Source organism: Micropterus salmoides, unplaced genomic scaffold (assembly GCF_014851395.1).
Source record: "Micropterus salmoides isolate LMB-PRFRI ecotype aquatic unplaced genomic scaffold, ASM1485139v1 Ms_hic_scaffold_21, whole genome shotgun sequence".
NCBI classification, from domain to species: domain Eukaryota; kingdom Metazoa; phylum Chordata; class Actinopteri; order Centrarchiformes; family Centrarchidae; genus Micropterus; species Micropterus salmoides.
The window spans coordinates 14781932-14798156 of NW_024041262.1; the positions used below are offsets into that span (position 1 = coordinate 14781932).

The 16225-nt window shown below is 43.1% G+C and overlaps 1 protein-coding gene across 1 annotated transcript in view; it reads left to right on the forward strand.

Annotated features, from left to right (window-relative positions):
- The window catches only part of gfra1b (gdnf family receptor alpha 1b), a 44066-nt gene that overhangs the window by 14525 nt on the left and 13316 nt on the right, over window positions 1-16225 (forward strand). The window contains exons 4-8 of the mRNA XM_038734909.1: window positions 5265-5443; window positions 6158-6330; window positions 7011-7120; window positions 11169-11303; window positions 12305-12504. Of these exons, the coding sequence (XP_038590837.1) occupies window positions 5265-5443; window positions 6158-6330; window positions 7011-7120; window positions 11169-11303; window positions 12305-12504 (797 nt within the window). The remainder of the gene's footprint in view (window positions 1-5264; window positions 5444-6157; window positions 6331-7010; window positions 7121-11168; window positions 11304-12304; window positions 12505-16225) is intronic.

Below are 16225 nucleotides of genomic sequence, written 5' to 3' on the forward strand. Positions count from 1 at the left end.
GTTCTTGAGAACAAAGGAGGTGCGTTGTCTCAATCTGGCTGCACTGTGGACACCAAGAACCAGCATGCAGCTGGGGTGAACCGACAGGCACACAGCTCACTCACCTTCTTAGCAGAGGTGAGAGCAAGGCGCAGGGCTGTTCAAGAGATAGCATTTTCAATGAGGACTGCTCCAGGGGCTCATAAGGTGCAGATTTTAGAGCCCCTAACACAAGCAGCAAGTCCTACTGAGGCGCCGAAAGACACGACACCAGTCGCTGTCTTCTCACACCCTGCAGAAAGCACATCACGAGGGAGTGGGTGTCACCAAACCCACCCAGGAGAGATAGCTGTAGCGCGACAGCCCCTTCTCCATCAGACCTTGCAGGAAAGAGAAAACGGATCCCACTGAACAGGTAGGCAGATCCGTCTCCCTCTCAATGCATCAACGCTGAAAGCCCAACCACTTAGCTTTACAGCAAGACGTGGTGGAGACTGCCCGTCGCTTGGATGGTCTGTGCGACATCAGCGGCTAGACCAGCCTGAGTCTGCCTCTCCAAAATTTTAGGAGAAAAACCTGGAGAGGCTGGTCCAACACCAGCATTGTGCATTTGAAGCCTCACCCTTCACTGTAGGCTGCGTCACTTCTACCAGAATGACGAACAACCGTTCCTACCTCACCTAACTGGAGGGATGAGATGGGGTGGGGGGAATGCAAATAGCAGTCCTTCTGGCAATGGTGCGTGTGTAACGCGTCCATCCCCAAGGGTGGGTTGTCCTGTAGCTGAATTGAGAACCACAGCGGGCAGTGGGTGTTGGCAAACAGATCCACTTGCGCTCTCCCGAAGCGAGCTCAGATCTGCTGAATAACATTGTTGTGCAGTCTCCACCCGCTCAGTTGGGGGCCAGCCCTCAACATGAGGTCAGCCAGCACCGTTCTCCAAGCCTGGCACTTGAAGGGCTTTCAGAGACAGCAGGTGTTCAGATGCCCACGTCCATTGGATTCCCTGCCAGCGCCAACAGAGCCGTGGATTAGACTTCGCCCTGTCTGTTGATGTATGCGCTGGAGGAAATGCACCACCAAACTAGAAACACAGCTTGGAGTGGATTGTGGATGTGTGGTGTGTGGCCCCCTCGGCTCTTCTCGGGGAGCCACAACACTCACTGCACTCCCCTGGCAGGTCCCTCCCATCCAGTGAGAGACTCATCTATGAAGACTGACACGGATGAAGACACCCTGCCGCGCAGCACCCGCTGCAACCTGTGGACCACCAAACGGCACGCACAGATACGCACTTGGAGTGTTGTAGTTGAGCACAATCCCCATATACTCCGCTCGCTGCAGGGGCCGGGGGGAGCTCTCTTCCCAATTGATCGCAACCCCAGGCTGTTGCGGTGCAAAATCAACTGGGCTGCGTGGAGATCACTCAAGGCTTCACTCTCTCCGTGACCATTAGGTTGTGAATAGAAAGGAACCGTCATGCCCTTCTCGCACAATGATTGCAGTGCAATGCATCTGCTGAGCGTGTGGGGGGCTAGCAAGTAGTCGAACGGGCTATAGTGTCCCTGAACGCGGGGTTGCTCCCTGGTGTCTTCGAACGCACCACAGCTGGAAGAGACGTGATGTCTGGTTGCGTCTCTCCGGCTATATCTGACCTAGATTGGCGTTAGCTCGACTCATGCTGTTGCAGCTAGTCAGCTGAACGGTGTGCTGATTCGGTTGAGCATATGTCGACAATGTGGTTGTGTGTTTTAGGAACACACACAGTGACCCGTTGCGCGGGCCGGACAGCCGGCTAGCGAGGAGGAAGCCCAGGTCCTATTACTGTCTCGCTCGGATGCCACCAGGAGAGCGACGTGGGACATGGGCTTCTCTCCCAGTAGTTTGAATAGCGCAGCAAAGACCCGGGCCCTCCCACTGTCTCTCTCGAGTTTAGCAAGGAGAGCAGTGTGGGCCGTAGGTCGGATCATTAGCTTAGCATCGGTGAACGTGCAGTTTTGTGGAGACTGAAGCGTGTTACGCACCGAGCCGAAGATGGAGGGGGTTCGGTGGGGGGGGAGGATGCTCTTTAGGAATGTACTGTATTTAACCAGTTGAACATTCACAGCATTTACACAGCAGCACATGAAACACAAATAAATGCATGCTGGACACATAACGGAAGCAGGAGGTCTGGTGTGCATCAGCCTCTGTCCCTCTGTCACCTCTTTATTATTATTTTTTTTAAATAAATAATAAGGCTTAGACTTTTTCCAAGGGCTGCAATCGAAAAAGGCCGTGGTGTCCTTGAACGCACCATGGGCCATTTTCGAAAGGTTGAACCGTCAGTGGTGTCTTACAACGCACCACGGCCGGAGTTGGAAAAGGCCGACCGGGCCATGAACGCACCACAGCTGGTGTGACTGTGGTTGACACGTCACCCGGTGTTGACGTCAGCCTCAAGCTCACAGCAGCAGGTAGACAGCCGCCTGCTGCAACAGGCGCTACGAGCTGCTCCAAAGCAGCGAGCGATCTCTTTCGTCCCGCTATACCGAGAGAGACCTGACTTTGGCCGTCTCTCTCCGGCTATAGCAGACTAGCCTAGATGCACTGTGACCGCTCGGTGAAAGAGATGTCGGCAGGGCAGCGTGGCTGTTTATGTAACAGGCTTTCACCGCCAGTGAGCTAGCAACGCGCCCGTGCGAGTCCTCACGTGCACGCTGGGAATGCAGAGCTACAGTAGTAGTCAGTAGACTTCCGACTGGCAGAGCGGCGTGGGCCAAGGGGTGAACCATTAGCTTAGCGTCGGTGAGCGCAGCGGCGTGTTCACCGTAGCTAGCTCAATGAGATTGGGTTGGTGGTGGGGAATTAGCACTTTACAGATTGCAATGTGTTTCTAATAAACAGTTTAACATTCACAGGCATCACCACAGTGTGCACACAAGCAGCACATGTTAGAACAGTGGCTTCGCAGGGCCGCAGGGCGAACCCTCACTCCAGGAGTTAACGTTTGGTCTTTGATGAGAAAAGTTAACTTAGCTCTTTGAGGAGAGAAGTTAACTTAGCTCTTTGAGGAATGAAGTTAACATGTTTTACTCAAAAAAAAACGGTTTCCACATTCTCAAAAGCCTTACCATAATTTTACACAAGCAGCACATGTAAAACAATGGCGTCTTGAACACCAGACGGGGGATTGTGGCAGCGTCAGCAGGCCTCACTCCCTCCATAACGGTCACTTGGCCAGTCGCTCCCTTCCCCAGCAGAGACAGTGAAACATGTTTTTTACTTAAATCACTTCTGAAGTAAGAAAAATATGACCCCTGAATTAGATTTTTTTTATTCAATGCAAAAATGCCTCCTGATAGAAAAGGTTTTTTCCTGCCTTGGGGTGTTGCGTCTATATGGAGTCACACTGTGACCTACAGCTTCAACCTTCTTACTCACACTAGGCTCGGCCCATCTGCCACACACACACACACACACACACACACATATACAACCATGTTTGAATCCAAGTCCTCAAAGTAAGAACTTTTTTAAAGTGTGTTTTTAATACAATGAAGGTAAGCATTTCTTTCTGGGTTATAGTTATGGAGGTAAAACTGTCACACCTATAGCCCAAGAGCTACAAACAGCCACTGAAGGATCACAGCCCACATCTCTAGGCACTTGTCAGATGTAAGTAATGGGTTTTGTAATATGTGATTAACCCAAGGTTCAAGAATGTGTTCAGATTTAATCATGGCTCATTCTGTGGTGCATGAAAGAGTGCAGTGAGCTTCAATTCCACCTCAAAAGACAGAATTACAAAATTCATTCTTCCATCCCTAGGCTGAGGATACAGTTTGTGTTACTGTGCATAAGTCAGTCGAGCAGGAAGGACTTTAACTACAACAAATGAGAAAAATTAGACGAAAGAGCCATTATGTTGGCCATATAGGGCTTTTGCTGTGATGGAAGGAAAGGCATACTGGGATGGAAGCAAAGATGGGTGACATGGTTTACGTAACTCAAAGCAGGGAAAATGCACTGTGGCTGGAGCACGTGCTTGAATTTTCACGGCATACATCTCTGTGTTTTCTGTAAGGCTGAGGCCAGCACAGTCAGCCTTGAAGATGTGACACATCAAATGAAATATACTTATATAAGTAGTGTACTTTGGTAATGCTCTGAATATTAAGATTTGACCTTTTGTAAAATTCTTGTAGATAAGAAGTCAGTGGTCTAACAGTGGCTTTCAGTTGCACATTCAGGGGTTTCACCGTATATGCTTGACCTAATGAGGTCTGAGAGGGGGATCTGATAATAACCTAAAATACACCATTTAGCCAGATTATTTAGAGTTCAAACGTGTAACAAGGCAATGGAGCAAAAAATTGGTGCAATAATTCATAATGAATCCCCTGGAGAAAAAAAAATCTATAGCCACACAATTTGTATAATGCAAATACAAGCATGATTGAGTTCAACAAGGCTCAAAGCTCTCATACATTTCCTCTTTTTCATTTTTAAACAGGCATACAGGAAATTATTAAATTCTGGAATAATATTATGAAAAACTAAAAAACAAAAAAGATATCTAGGGGACATGTTTTGGACATTGTATAAAGCTTTGTTAGGGCTATGACTTTTAAGATGAATACTCACTTCCCATCATATAGACAATTCATGTGTCATGGAGCAATAGAGGTGTTTTATATTTCTTCCTTAATTACATAAGATAATATTGTCCAAAACTTAGAAAGACATACTTGGAAACTTCTTAGGACGATGTGCAATTTCTCGGGTGTGAGAAATTTTCTTTCTCTTTTTCACTTGAATTCTCAAAATTTTTGTCTCCGTCTCTTGGCTACATTGTGTCTTCTCCTCTAATTCACTGACATCTATATTCTGTGTTTTTAAGTACTGATCATGTATGATGCGTAAACAACAATGTTAACTATGATTGGGCAATATCGAGGTATTAGGGTACCAGGGTATTTGTAAATCCAACCTTACCATCAAAAATACAGCTCCTACACATCTCCTTTTACTAAACAGATATAGAGATGCTGTATTGGGGTGATGTTTTGTAGTGTACGTCCTCAATATCGGCGGGTGACACCACATGAAACTGCCTGACATCATCTTCAACTCGATATGTTGTTTTTTTTTACATAAATACATCATATACCATATACTCCAGTGAAATGTCAGGAAGAAGGTGTGAAAAAATAGACACCGTCCAAACCTAAATGTAACCTGTAAAAAAGTGATGAGAAGCGACGTGAGTAGATATGAAATTATGTGTCTCTCCTCTCTCTCAGCTGAGCCTGCATCCACAAAGGAGAACAACTGCCTGAATGCTGCCAAGGCCTGTAACCTGAATGACACATGTAAGAAATACCGCTCAGCTTACATCAACCCCTGTACTAGCAGGGTGTCTGCTTCTGAGGTATGCAACAAACGCAAATGCCACAAGGCCCTGCGGCAGTTCTTTGACAAGGTAATTATGCATGTTAATTTTGAGAGCTGTTTGTAGCTTTCTCGGGTGTTGGATCTTGTAGTTGCTGCTCAAACCAACACCCAAACCTAGGTGTCAAAGGGAAAATGCTATTTTGGGTGCAATTTCACATTAAGCCAACATTGAATCTGATCTCTATCATTACATTTAACTCCATTAAGAGCTACTATTCATGTTGGGAGGAAGCCATAGTGGATTTGAAGTCTCTATGTTCACATTTTGTACATGTAATACTTTACCACAAAGAATTAATAAACTGGTTAAGCTAGGTACCTCAAAGACTAGAGTATAGGTGGAAGCTGCATTATCATTGTTATTATTATTATTATTATTATCATTATTATTATTATTATTATTAGACTTTATTGTCCACCTGGAAATTTGTCTTCAACTTCTCCAAACAAATATGCAACAATGACACCACAATTAAAATTACATAAAAAATACACACAGGTAAGAGTACAACACTGTACCATCATCAATATAGAACAACAATTGTGCCATAACAGAAAATGGAAAGCAGTGCAGCAGATGGAAATAAGATACAAGAAACACATTTAAAAGTGCTTTGGACTTGGATGTTGAAGATGTTTTATATAGCAAGGAACAGGTTTGCAGATATGGACGCCTGGGTGGAGGTTTAGAATGCCACCTGCATCAACATATGTTCTTCTTTCTTTTCTTTCTAAAATAAAGGTTCCAAATAAATACAGCTATGGGATGCTGTTTTGCTCGTGTCCAGCGGGGGATCAGACAGCATGTGCAGAACGACGACGACAAACAATTGTACCCATCTGCTCCTATGAGGATAAAGACAAACCAAACTGTCTGTCTCTTCAGAACACATGCAAGACGAACTACATCTGCAGGTAGGAAGACACAGAGGGATCCTTAATAGACGTCATCTTTTTTGTTTTGTATGTATGCCTTTGGAAATCATAATTTCCCAACGAAGATTTTTCATATCTTTATGTCTTCAGTTGTTAACAATGCATACTGTAACAATAACTTTGCCTCTTCTTATGTCAGTGCATTGCAAAAAACCCCAAACATTTTCAAGGAGGCACACATCCCCCACACAGAACTGCAGTAATAATTCTATTTTAAGTCTATTTTAAGAGACGATAACTGCTGTTCTAGTGCAAAGTACAAACTGAACATTCATAATGTTAATTGACAGAAAATTGCCAATCTGAGGTTGAGTCATTTTTATTCTAGTCTGTAATCAAAGAGGAGATCATAATAATATGTGTGTGAGTACAGTAGATTATAGTATACTGTATAGTTCGTATAGTTACTGTTTTTTATTCACTGAAGGCCAATGACAATATATGACTATATTTCACATTCTATACATTCACTTTCAAACCTTACAACTGAATTGATATTTTCTGTGTGTAAACTGGTAGCAAATAAAAGGAATGACTGAGTTGCTGAACCATTGCTTATAAATGTGACTAAGCCCATAGGCTAGTCTAAGCTTGATATCTAATAACAGCATCAGGAAATTAGTATCTAGGTCTGTAATTTGTATCTCTATTGTTTTTAGGTCAAGGCTGGCAGACTTCATCAGCAACTGTCAGCCTGAAGCTCGTTCCATATCTGGCTGTCTGAGGGAGAACTATGCTGACTGTCTGCTGTCTTACTCGGGTCTTATTGGTAAGTTATTCTCCCCTGCATTTTCAAATTGGCTTCAAAATTTGCCATATTAATTATATAACTAGAATGGTACCTGGACCTAAAGCTGGAATACTAATTGTATTTCTTAAGATTTGCTTTTTGCCTGTGTTGTTGCTCAACAATCTGTGAAATCTATTCAGATGAACATGCAGCAATCAAATTCAATAAGAAAATGTCTTAATAGAAGAAGCTCACAGGGAATGACGAGAACCATATTCATGTCAGTTTTTTAAATCATAAACATTATTTGATAGTCAGTGTTTCAGCCATCAAACTTGTTTTCTAATTTCTCGTTTCTCCTCTTTATTAGCAGGGTGAAGCTTTTGTTAGCTTCATTAGAAGTGATGTATAAAGCTTTTATCAGCTTTTGTTTTTCCCAAACCAAAAGATAACAGAAACCCATTAAAAGTTTGGAAGTGGTAAATCATTTGGTAAATCAGCTTCACAGAATATGAGCCAGTTCTTTAAAACTTTTTTTACCACAATGCAGTCATCGTACAGCCATGGCCTTCAAGTCACACACTTAGGGTTGGATAATTCACTATCTAGCCTATTCAGCTACACTGTATGTAAGTATGTCATGAGTCTGAAAATATATCTTAAACTACACACAATTGTCACATGTCAATACAGTATGCACAGGTCAGGTTTTTTTAACCCAACCCACTCAAACAATTGTGAGAGCCAAAAATATTTAATTATTTAATTAATCAACCACCCGAACCCGACCCGCAAACCATCAACTTTTATATTATACAATTCTCAGAACCGAGCTTTGTGGTGCTCTCTAAGGTGCTGATCCTGCTGCCAACCTCACTACAACACGGACTATACATACTATTTGATTATAAATTACATGTTGTACAGGAACTGCTTCTTTAAGGGCATGTATGCATACCTGCAAGTTGTATAACAGTCAACTCAAAGATGTTGACTTGCAAGCCAAGTAACTTGATCTTAATTTATAGTGTACTGAGTAAGTAAAACTATCCACACCCACAAATTGTGATTAAAAATGTCATTTCATGGGTGGGACCTACAAAAACTTTTCTCTATTGGCCAGTTTCGATCGGTGTGACAGCTTAGCAACATTCACTGTTAGCAAAAGCGAGAGGGAGTCCAAGACGACAGAGCGGGAGTAAAGAAAATTAAAGCTGCAAGCAGCATTGGGTGGGCCCTCACACGTGTAGCACGTCAAGGTGTGAGGCAGCTGCGTTGCAGATTATGGAGCTCTGCCGGTGTGGCTGTGAATTTGCCACGTGCTTCATACGCTAACAAAGGTGTTAATCATCATTTCCTGCGTCCCCTTTGTGGCGCTGCATAGCACTTGGCGCTATGACTATAAATGAATATTGGCATGTAGATGTTTGAGGCGGACCAGTTATCAAGCACGTAAAGTTTGGTGCAGATGTCAGCATGTACACTGAAGTTTGTACAACTTTTAATCGTCAACGGGTTTAGAGTAGACTACGACAACCTGAAGTCAATCAGACTAATTCTGTAGGAAGAGTTCGTTAAAAAAACTACCATAAAATTAAAAATGGCCGACTTCCTGTTGGGTTTAGGGCATCTCTCCAAGAGGTTTTTTGGTACATCTGGGCAAAATACATGTGCCACAGAAATGTCGTACATGTAGGTGAAACGTGCCACGGGGGCTGCTTTGTTAAAGGTCCTATCCTGTTGCCAGCAGATGGTGCTATGACTGTGGGTGAATGTCTGTATGTACATGTGTTCAGGACGGGACACTTATTAAATATGTAAAATTTGGTACAGATCTGAGCTTGTACAGTCAAGTTACAACAACTTCCTATGTAATGGCGAAGCGTGGGACTTCACCGCCATGACACTGCCACGCCGTTAACCGAAAACTCAAGTTTTACAAAGTTTTACATCACGGCCTCATCAATGTGTTAAGTGTTTTCTGGGATAGTCTTGAAGTTGATACGTCCAACCTGCTAGGAGTAGTACATTACAACGTTAAATGTGTCATTTCCTGTTGCCAGCAGGTGGCGCTATGACTTTGAGTGAATATTGGAATGTGGATGTGTTCACACTGGGACTATTGTTACACTTTGGTGCAGATGTGATTATGTGTACTGAAGTTATAACAACTTACTTTTCATGGTTCACCAATTTTTGATGACACGCTACGGGCAAACTAGTTGACTTAACCGTTTGAATAACTTTTAATCGTCAGTGGGTTTAGAGCGCACAGCGAAAATTTGAAGTTGATCAGACTAAATCCCTAGGAGGAGTTTGTGAAAGTACAAAGTGTGTAAATCGCCAAAAATTACCATTAAATCCAAAATGGCTGACTTCCTGTTGGGTTTACACAATGGCTCCAAGAGGCTTTTTTGTACATCTGGACATGATACACGTACCACAGAATTTCATACATGTGGGTGAAACTTTGTCAGGGGCTGATCTGTAGGGGGCACTAGCAAGCCATTTTGCCACGCCCATTGATAAAATATTTGCCGCGTCTGAATTATGTGCAAAGTTTGGTGAGTTTTCGAGTATGTTTAGGCCCCCCAAAATTGAGGTTACTTTGCAGAAAACAGAAAAAAAAATCCCTTCAGTTTCAATAGGGACCTCACACGTTTTGTGCTCGGGCCCTAATTAATGCCTTCTTATGCTGGCAACACACTAGAGGATTATTATGGGTCCAATTTGCCCCTCCCAACAATCACGGGGGTGTTCCCAGTGCTTGACAAATGATCCTGTGACGCCTTTACAGACATAATCTTAAGGTAATCGACTGGATCAAAGGCACCCTGATTACAAATCATATTTATGATTAGAAATTGGGGAGCCAATGAGCGAGCTGACCAGGAAAGCATCTCCAACCTGTAGTGTATTTGCTTGCGCTATAGAATGTATATGATGATTCCCTCTTCTCAGCCATGAGTTCATCCACAATTTTATTTTATTTTTTGTTTTCCTGTGCAAAACATAGCTTAAAACAAGTGCAACTAGCTGAAGGTGACAATCTGCCTCCATGTTTGTCACGCATCTCAAGCAAACCTATTGTGGAAATGGACTTCTTTGTTGATGTCCACATATTCAACAAGAATATGTGATATTAAAAGGATATGTAATATATTGTAATTTTTATTTGGTACATCACATGTAAGAAATGATTGCTGAAATGAAAGTCTGTTGATTGCATAATATAGACATACCAGATCAATTAGACAGTCAGACTGAGATGAGATGAAATTCAGTGAATTGCAAATCTGTAGGGTGTGCATGACATCACAGTTCATACATTATCATTGTGCAGAAATACTACTTGTTTCCTTTTGTTCAGTCTTTCTTCCATCAGCAGGTTTTATTATGTAGAAAGGAAAAATTATGTCCCACTGAGTTTTAGTAATGAGATTTGAACGCAGGGCAACATCGACCAATTGCAAACTCAACAGGCAGACACTTTAATCTACACCATACATATTCTGCTTCACACAGTTCACGCCCTCTAATGGGGCCCCCCTGGCTTAACCACTCATCTCTGTCTCTGTAACAGAAATTTGCATGTACTTGCACAGCTAATAAATATGAGCCTACTCAAACCCATGCTCCCTATAAAAAGGGAAGATGACAAAATAGCCAAAAATGGTTTAATTTGAGTTTCTGCCCATGACCTACAATGTGCCCAGGCTTGGTCAACACTGTTGACTCCCAGTGGGTAGTAAGCAACAGCAGCCCTGAAAACAACACTCTCCAGAGCTGCAGTTTGCCACATTTGTTGACATCAGCAATACTTTAAATAATGTGCATGTTGTTAAAGTGGTAAGTGTCAGTGTCAAAGCAGAGAGTTGAACCCAGTGCTTATGCCAGTATAGCCTTTGTGGAAAAAAATATAGTTAAGCATCAATACAGTGTTGAATAAGCTCACCCTCGTTGACTGACCTGAACATTGAAATTTCAGTGTGAAGAGTGACTAAACCAAAAGAGTCCTGCTAGAGTGTTTCAATTATGATAATGGGACTACAGACTAACAATAGTTTTCTTCTCTTTCATGCTGCAGGTACAGTGATGACACCCAATTATTTGCGATCACTTGGTATTAGCCTGTCACCATGGTGTGACTGCAGCAGCAGCGGGAACAGCAAGCCAGACTGTGAAAGATTTGCTGAGTTTTTCACCACCAATCGATGCCTACGTGAGTTCCCATACTTAGCCATCCTGTAGAAAAAAATTTCCCTTCCAACCTTGCACTTTTCTTCACTGCATAAGGCCAAATTGACCAGTTGTACTGTCTAGACTTAAATTGGCCTTTTAAAATTGTGGACTTGGGGAAAATGGCTAGAAACGGGAATCATATGTGATGGTCTATCATATGTTTGACATGATAGACCATTTGAATACAATTTCTGTTACATTGACTGTTACATAAGTAACAATCTCTTGAGCAATTCTTATGTTTTTTCACATGTGAGTACAAGTAGCCTTCAATGTTCAATATTCAAACTCCAATATAGAGCAAATTTAATTGAATTGAATAGCCAATTGGTTTTTGATTTTAAAAAACTTAAGATTAAGACTAGATAAATACAAAACGTTTTTGAGTTTTGCCCACATTCTGTTTTGCTCATGGAAAGGTATCTTAGTTTAAATGTCAAATTAATGATGAGAAATTAAATTACATGAATTCTTTTTGAAGTTTTCTCATTTCAGGCAGTTATGGAGTTCATTTTGTAGAGCTTTGTGAATCATAGCTATTACTGGTAGACAGTGCTTTTAAAGAGGCTCTTGAGAAAGGCCAAGTCATTTTTTCCTACACAATTATCCAAAGTATCAATTATAAGCAGCTTTTAGTTGGACATTAACAAAATGTTTTGGGCCATGACACTTGCAGTTCTTTCCAAGACACGGACAGAAGGCATCTGCTAACTTGTTAGATGTGAAGACTATGTTTTTTTAAATGGGACTCAGAGGGCATTCTGGGGGATATTGCTTTTTACAAGTAATTATAACATTCTACAATTGAATGAAAGTCATGACTCTGACTTTCTCATATATCCGTAGAGTATTTGCTCAATTAAGTATGTGGTCATTAGTCCTGTGAATCCTTCACATTCCATGCCACTGAATAGTAAAACAGACATTCTGCATATGTACAGGATCAAGAATGCCACTAATTAATACATTATATTCCTGCAGGTAACGCCATCCAGGCATTTGGCAATGGTACTGACGTTGGTGTTTGGCAACCTCAACCCCCAATTCAGCCTACTGTACTAGAGCCTAGCATCACTCGGAGGGGTAAAGACCGAACCAATAACGCACTGGACACACTGACGGACATGAACAAACTGGATCTTGATGGCGAATCATTATATCACATCTGCGGGACCTTACAGGTGAAGTTTTAAGAGTTTCTGTGTGTTTGGACATAGGCTGTATCTTTTTTGTCAGATGTATAACACTGATGTTATCTTACAAAATAAAAATTGCATGCCATAAAAAATTAAAGTAGAGAAAAAAGAAAGAAGTGGATATGAAGTGCCTGAATACATTTTTATAATATTAAAAAGTAACCAACTAAATGAGTCTCTGTGCGATGCAGGGCTGAAAAAAACCCAGATTTATCCAGTTGTATTTATCTGAATTAATTAATGTATTTTCCATGTTACTCAATTATGGCCCATATTTTTATATGCTTATATGTAGGTATTTTTGTGTCTTTTTAATGCAAGCATAGCTGTCACCAATGGTCCACACTGGAACTGGAAATAAATTAGTGTAATAAATGTCAAATCTAAAGGAGAAAAAGTAACAAGGTAGCAACTCAAAATATCTAGATAACAGTCTAAATTTTCAATGTAATATCAGCGGTCTAAAGTCTATTACAGTTTATTCTGTCTGACCATAAACTTCAAATTGCTGGATATCATGTACAATATGCTAAACATGAATAGCTAACCTTAGCCTAGCCAGTTGTGTCTGAGTGCACAAATGCACTGCCAGTCAAGCTTCATGCCAAGACGGCAAGCTAACTGTTATACATCTCTTTCTACAAAGGAAAGTGATTGTACTATATAGTGCCGCGCATATATATTATTGTGATGAGGTTATTGTCTGAGGAGGAGGCGGAGTAACTCTGAGGTGAATAGACTAAGAGCTCATGCAGTTAAAGCCAAGACTCTGGATGTTCATCAACATTATACAACTATCTGGTCATGCAAGGTCATAACATGGTGTCAGAAGTTGGTCCAGTTCGCCACTTTGTAGTAGGTAAAGTTACCAAAATTTTGCTAACATTAGTTGAAGACTGACATTGAGCTAGCATGTGCGTTCCTCGGAGAAAGGGCAGCATGCGAAGAGGATGGATCAGTTTAGATTGCCATTACCGCTGGTGCTAACAGGCAATTTGGGAGAAAACTGGAGGAGATGGGAACAACGCTTCCTAATCTACATGACCGCGAGTGGTGCAGACGGTAAGGAGGAAAAAATTAAAGTAGCCATCTCGCTGCATGCACTAGGAGAGGAGGCTCTTAAAGTGTACAACACGCTTAACATTAAACATGATGAAGAAGAGTCTGTTTGAAGATGTTCTTGAAGCTTTCAGATCCTATTGTCAGCTCAAGAAAAATACAGTGTTTGAATACCAGTTTTGGGCGCATCCCATGGCAGAGTCTATCACAATCGAGAAATATGTGACAGAACTCAGGCAAAAGAGAAAAAACTGTGACGCCACGGAAAATGACATGATCAGAGACCAGATTGTGTTTAGTATGCATGATCAGCGCCTGAAAGAGAGACTTTTAAGAGAACCAAATCTCACATTAGGGAAGGCAATAGATGCATGTCAAGCTGCTGAGACTGCTAAAGCACAAATACAAGCAATGACTGCAGCTACCCACGAGAAAACAGTGCATGCTCTGCAAAAGAAAAAATTAAAGCTATGGCACAAAGGTCGAAAACAGCCAGTTCAACACACACAGATCAGTGGACAAGAAATGTAGAAAATCTCATCAACCAATGCAATGTCGGGCATATGTGTGGAAAACGGAACCATTATGCAAAGATGTGTGGGTCAGGCAGAAGTCATAATGGCAAGACAGTGCACGATATAAGACCAGAAGTAAATGTTCTGTTTACTGGAAATGAACGTTCATCAGCAGGGCCCAAAAGCTGACAGGTCCTGGTACTCTGAAATAGACGTGGACGGGATGCCTGTCAAGTTCAAGTTGAACACGTGAGCCAAGGCCAATGTTTTACCACTCAAACTGTACAAGGCCATGAAAAGGAAGGCCAGGCGTGAAAAGGAGAACACACCTAAAACTGCAGCACACAAGGACAGTGCTGGTGGCAAATGGAGGGACGAGACTGAGGCCAGAAGGGGTGCTCACACTCAAATGCCCCACACCCAAGGCCCAGGCAAGTCTACAACTTTATGTATCAAAACACTCATCTATACCCATCCTAGGGCACCAGGCATGTGCTGACTTACATCTTGTGAAAAGAGTGGATATTGACATACTGGAAGTGGAACATCCAGCAACAAAAGATGAGCTGATAGCTCAACATCCAACTGTCTTTGAAGATTTAGGGGAGTTTTCTGGAGAATATCACATTCACATAGACCCCATGACCACACTAGTCATACATGGGTGCAGGAAAACTGGCAGTAATGGACAGACTCAAGACCACACCTGATGACCTGTTACAAGCAGATGTGATTGCACGAGTGACCGAACCAACTCCGTGGGTAAATAGCCTTGTAATCACAGAAAAGAAAGACAAGAAGAAACGAAGGTTACGATATGGTAACCCTAGTTCTATAAGCACAGGCGGAGCCCTCTACTGGACTCTATGGGTACAGTGGGTGGAGCCCGATCACTGTCCGCCCTAGCCGCGACAAGCCAAAGTCCACCCCACCAACCCGGTCGGCCAAAGGCCGGCCAAAGCCCCGACCACCACTTCACCTAATGACAGAGTGGTGGGACACCCCTGAGAAGGTTGCTGGACCAATAGGGGCTTGGCCTGACCATTAACACCTGGACTGCCCTGACTTCTCACTGGAACGTCAGGCACTGCCAGTGTATGTTCCCCCTCTACACCCAGTAGTCACTAGATCCTCACTTTTCAGATCCTAGGTCGCACTTGAGAGCTGGATCCCGAAAAGGAGCCCGACATATCCAAGAGACAGAAACGCACAAATGGGCACAGTAAGGGCCAAGATTCCATTGTTCAGATCTCTTCGACACACACCCCGCTGAAAAAGGGTCGTAGACACTTCCACACTTCCGAGTGGAATTTGCACACACCACTAAGGGTGGGTCTGTTCCCGCCCATATACAGGCTTGGGAGATTCACTCACAAAGCCAGCTGGCCAGGCTCTTCTTGGACAGGGTTTTACTGACTACCACATCACTGAAACAGATGAACAGATGACCAGTGCATCGAATGGGGACTGTGTGCTCTACATATGACGTTAGCCTAGCACACATGAACACAACAGATGCACTCTCACCTCCCTGCACCCTAAGTGGGGTAGGAGGGTAGAAAGCATCCAGTATTTATTGTCCTGGACATGAACATGCTCCTGTGTTGTCTCAATCTGGCTGCACTGTGAACACCAAGAACCAGCATGCAGCTGGGGTGAACCGACAGGCACACAGCTCACTCACCTTAGCAGAGGTGAGAGCAAGGCGCAGGGCTGTTCAAGAGATAGCAGGACTGCTCCAGGGGCTCATAAGGTGCAGCTATTAGAGCCACCTACACAAGCAGCATGAGGCGCTGAGAGACATGACACCGGTTGCTGTCTTCTCACACCCTGCAGAAAGTGCATCACAAGGGAGTGGGTGAAGACTGTTCTGTCACCAAACCCCCTGTGACAGCAGAGATAGCTGCAGCGCGACAGCCCCTTCGGAAAACGGATCCCACCGAACAGGTAGGCAGATCCGTCTCCCTCTCAATGCATCAATGCTGAAAGCCCAACCAAGACGTGGTGGAGACTGCCCGCCACTTGGATGGTCTGTGCGACCTCAGCGGCTAGACCAGCCTGAGTCTGCCTCTCCACAATTTTAGGAGAAAAACCTGGAGAGGCTGGTCCAACACCAGCATTATGCATATGAA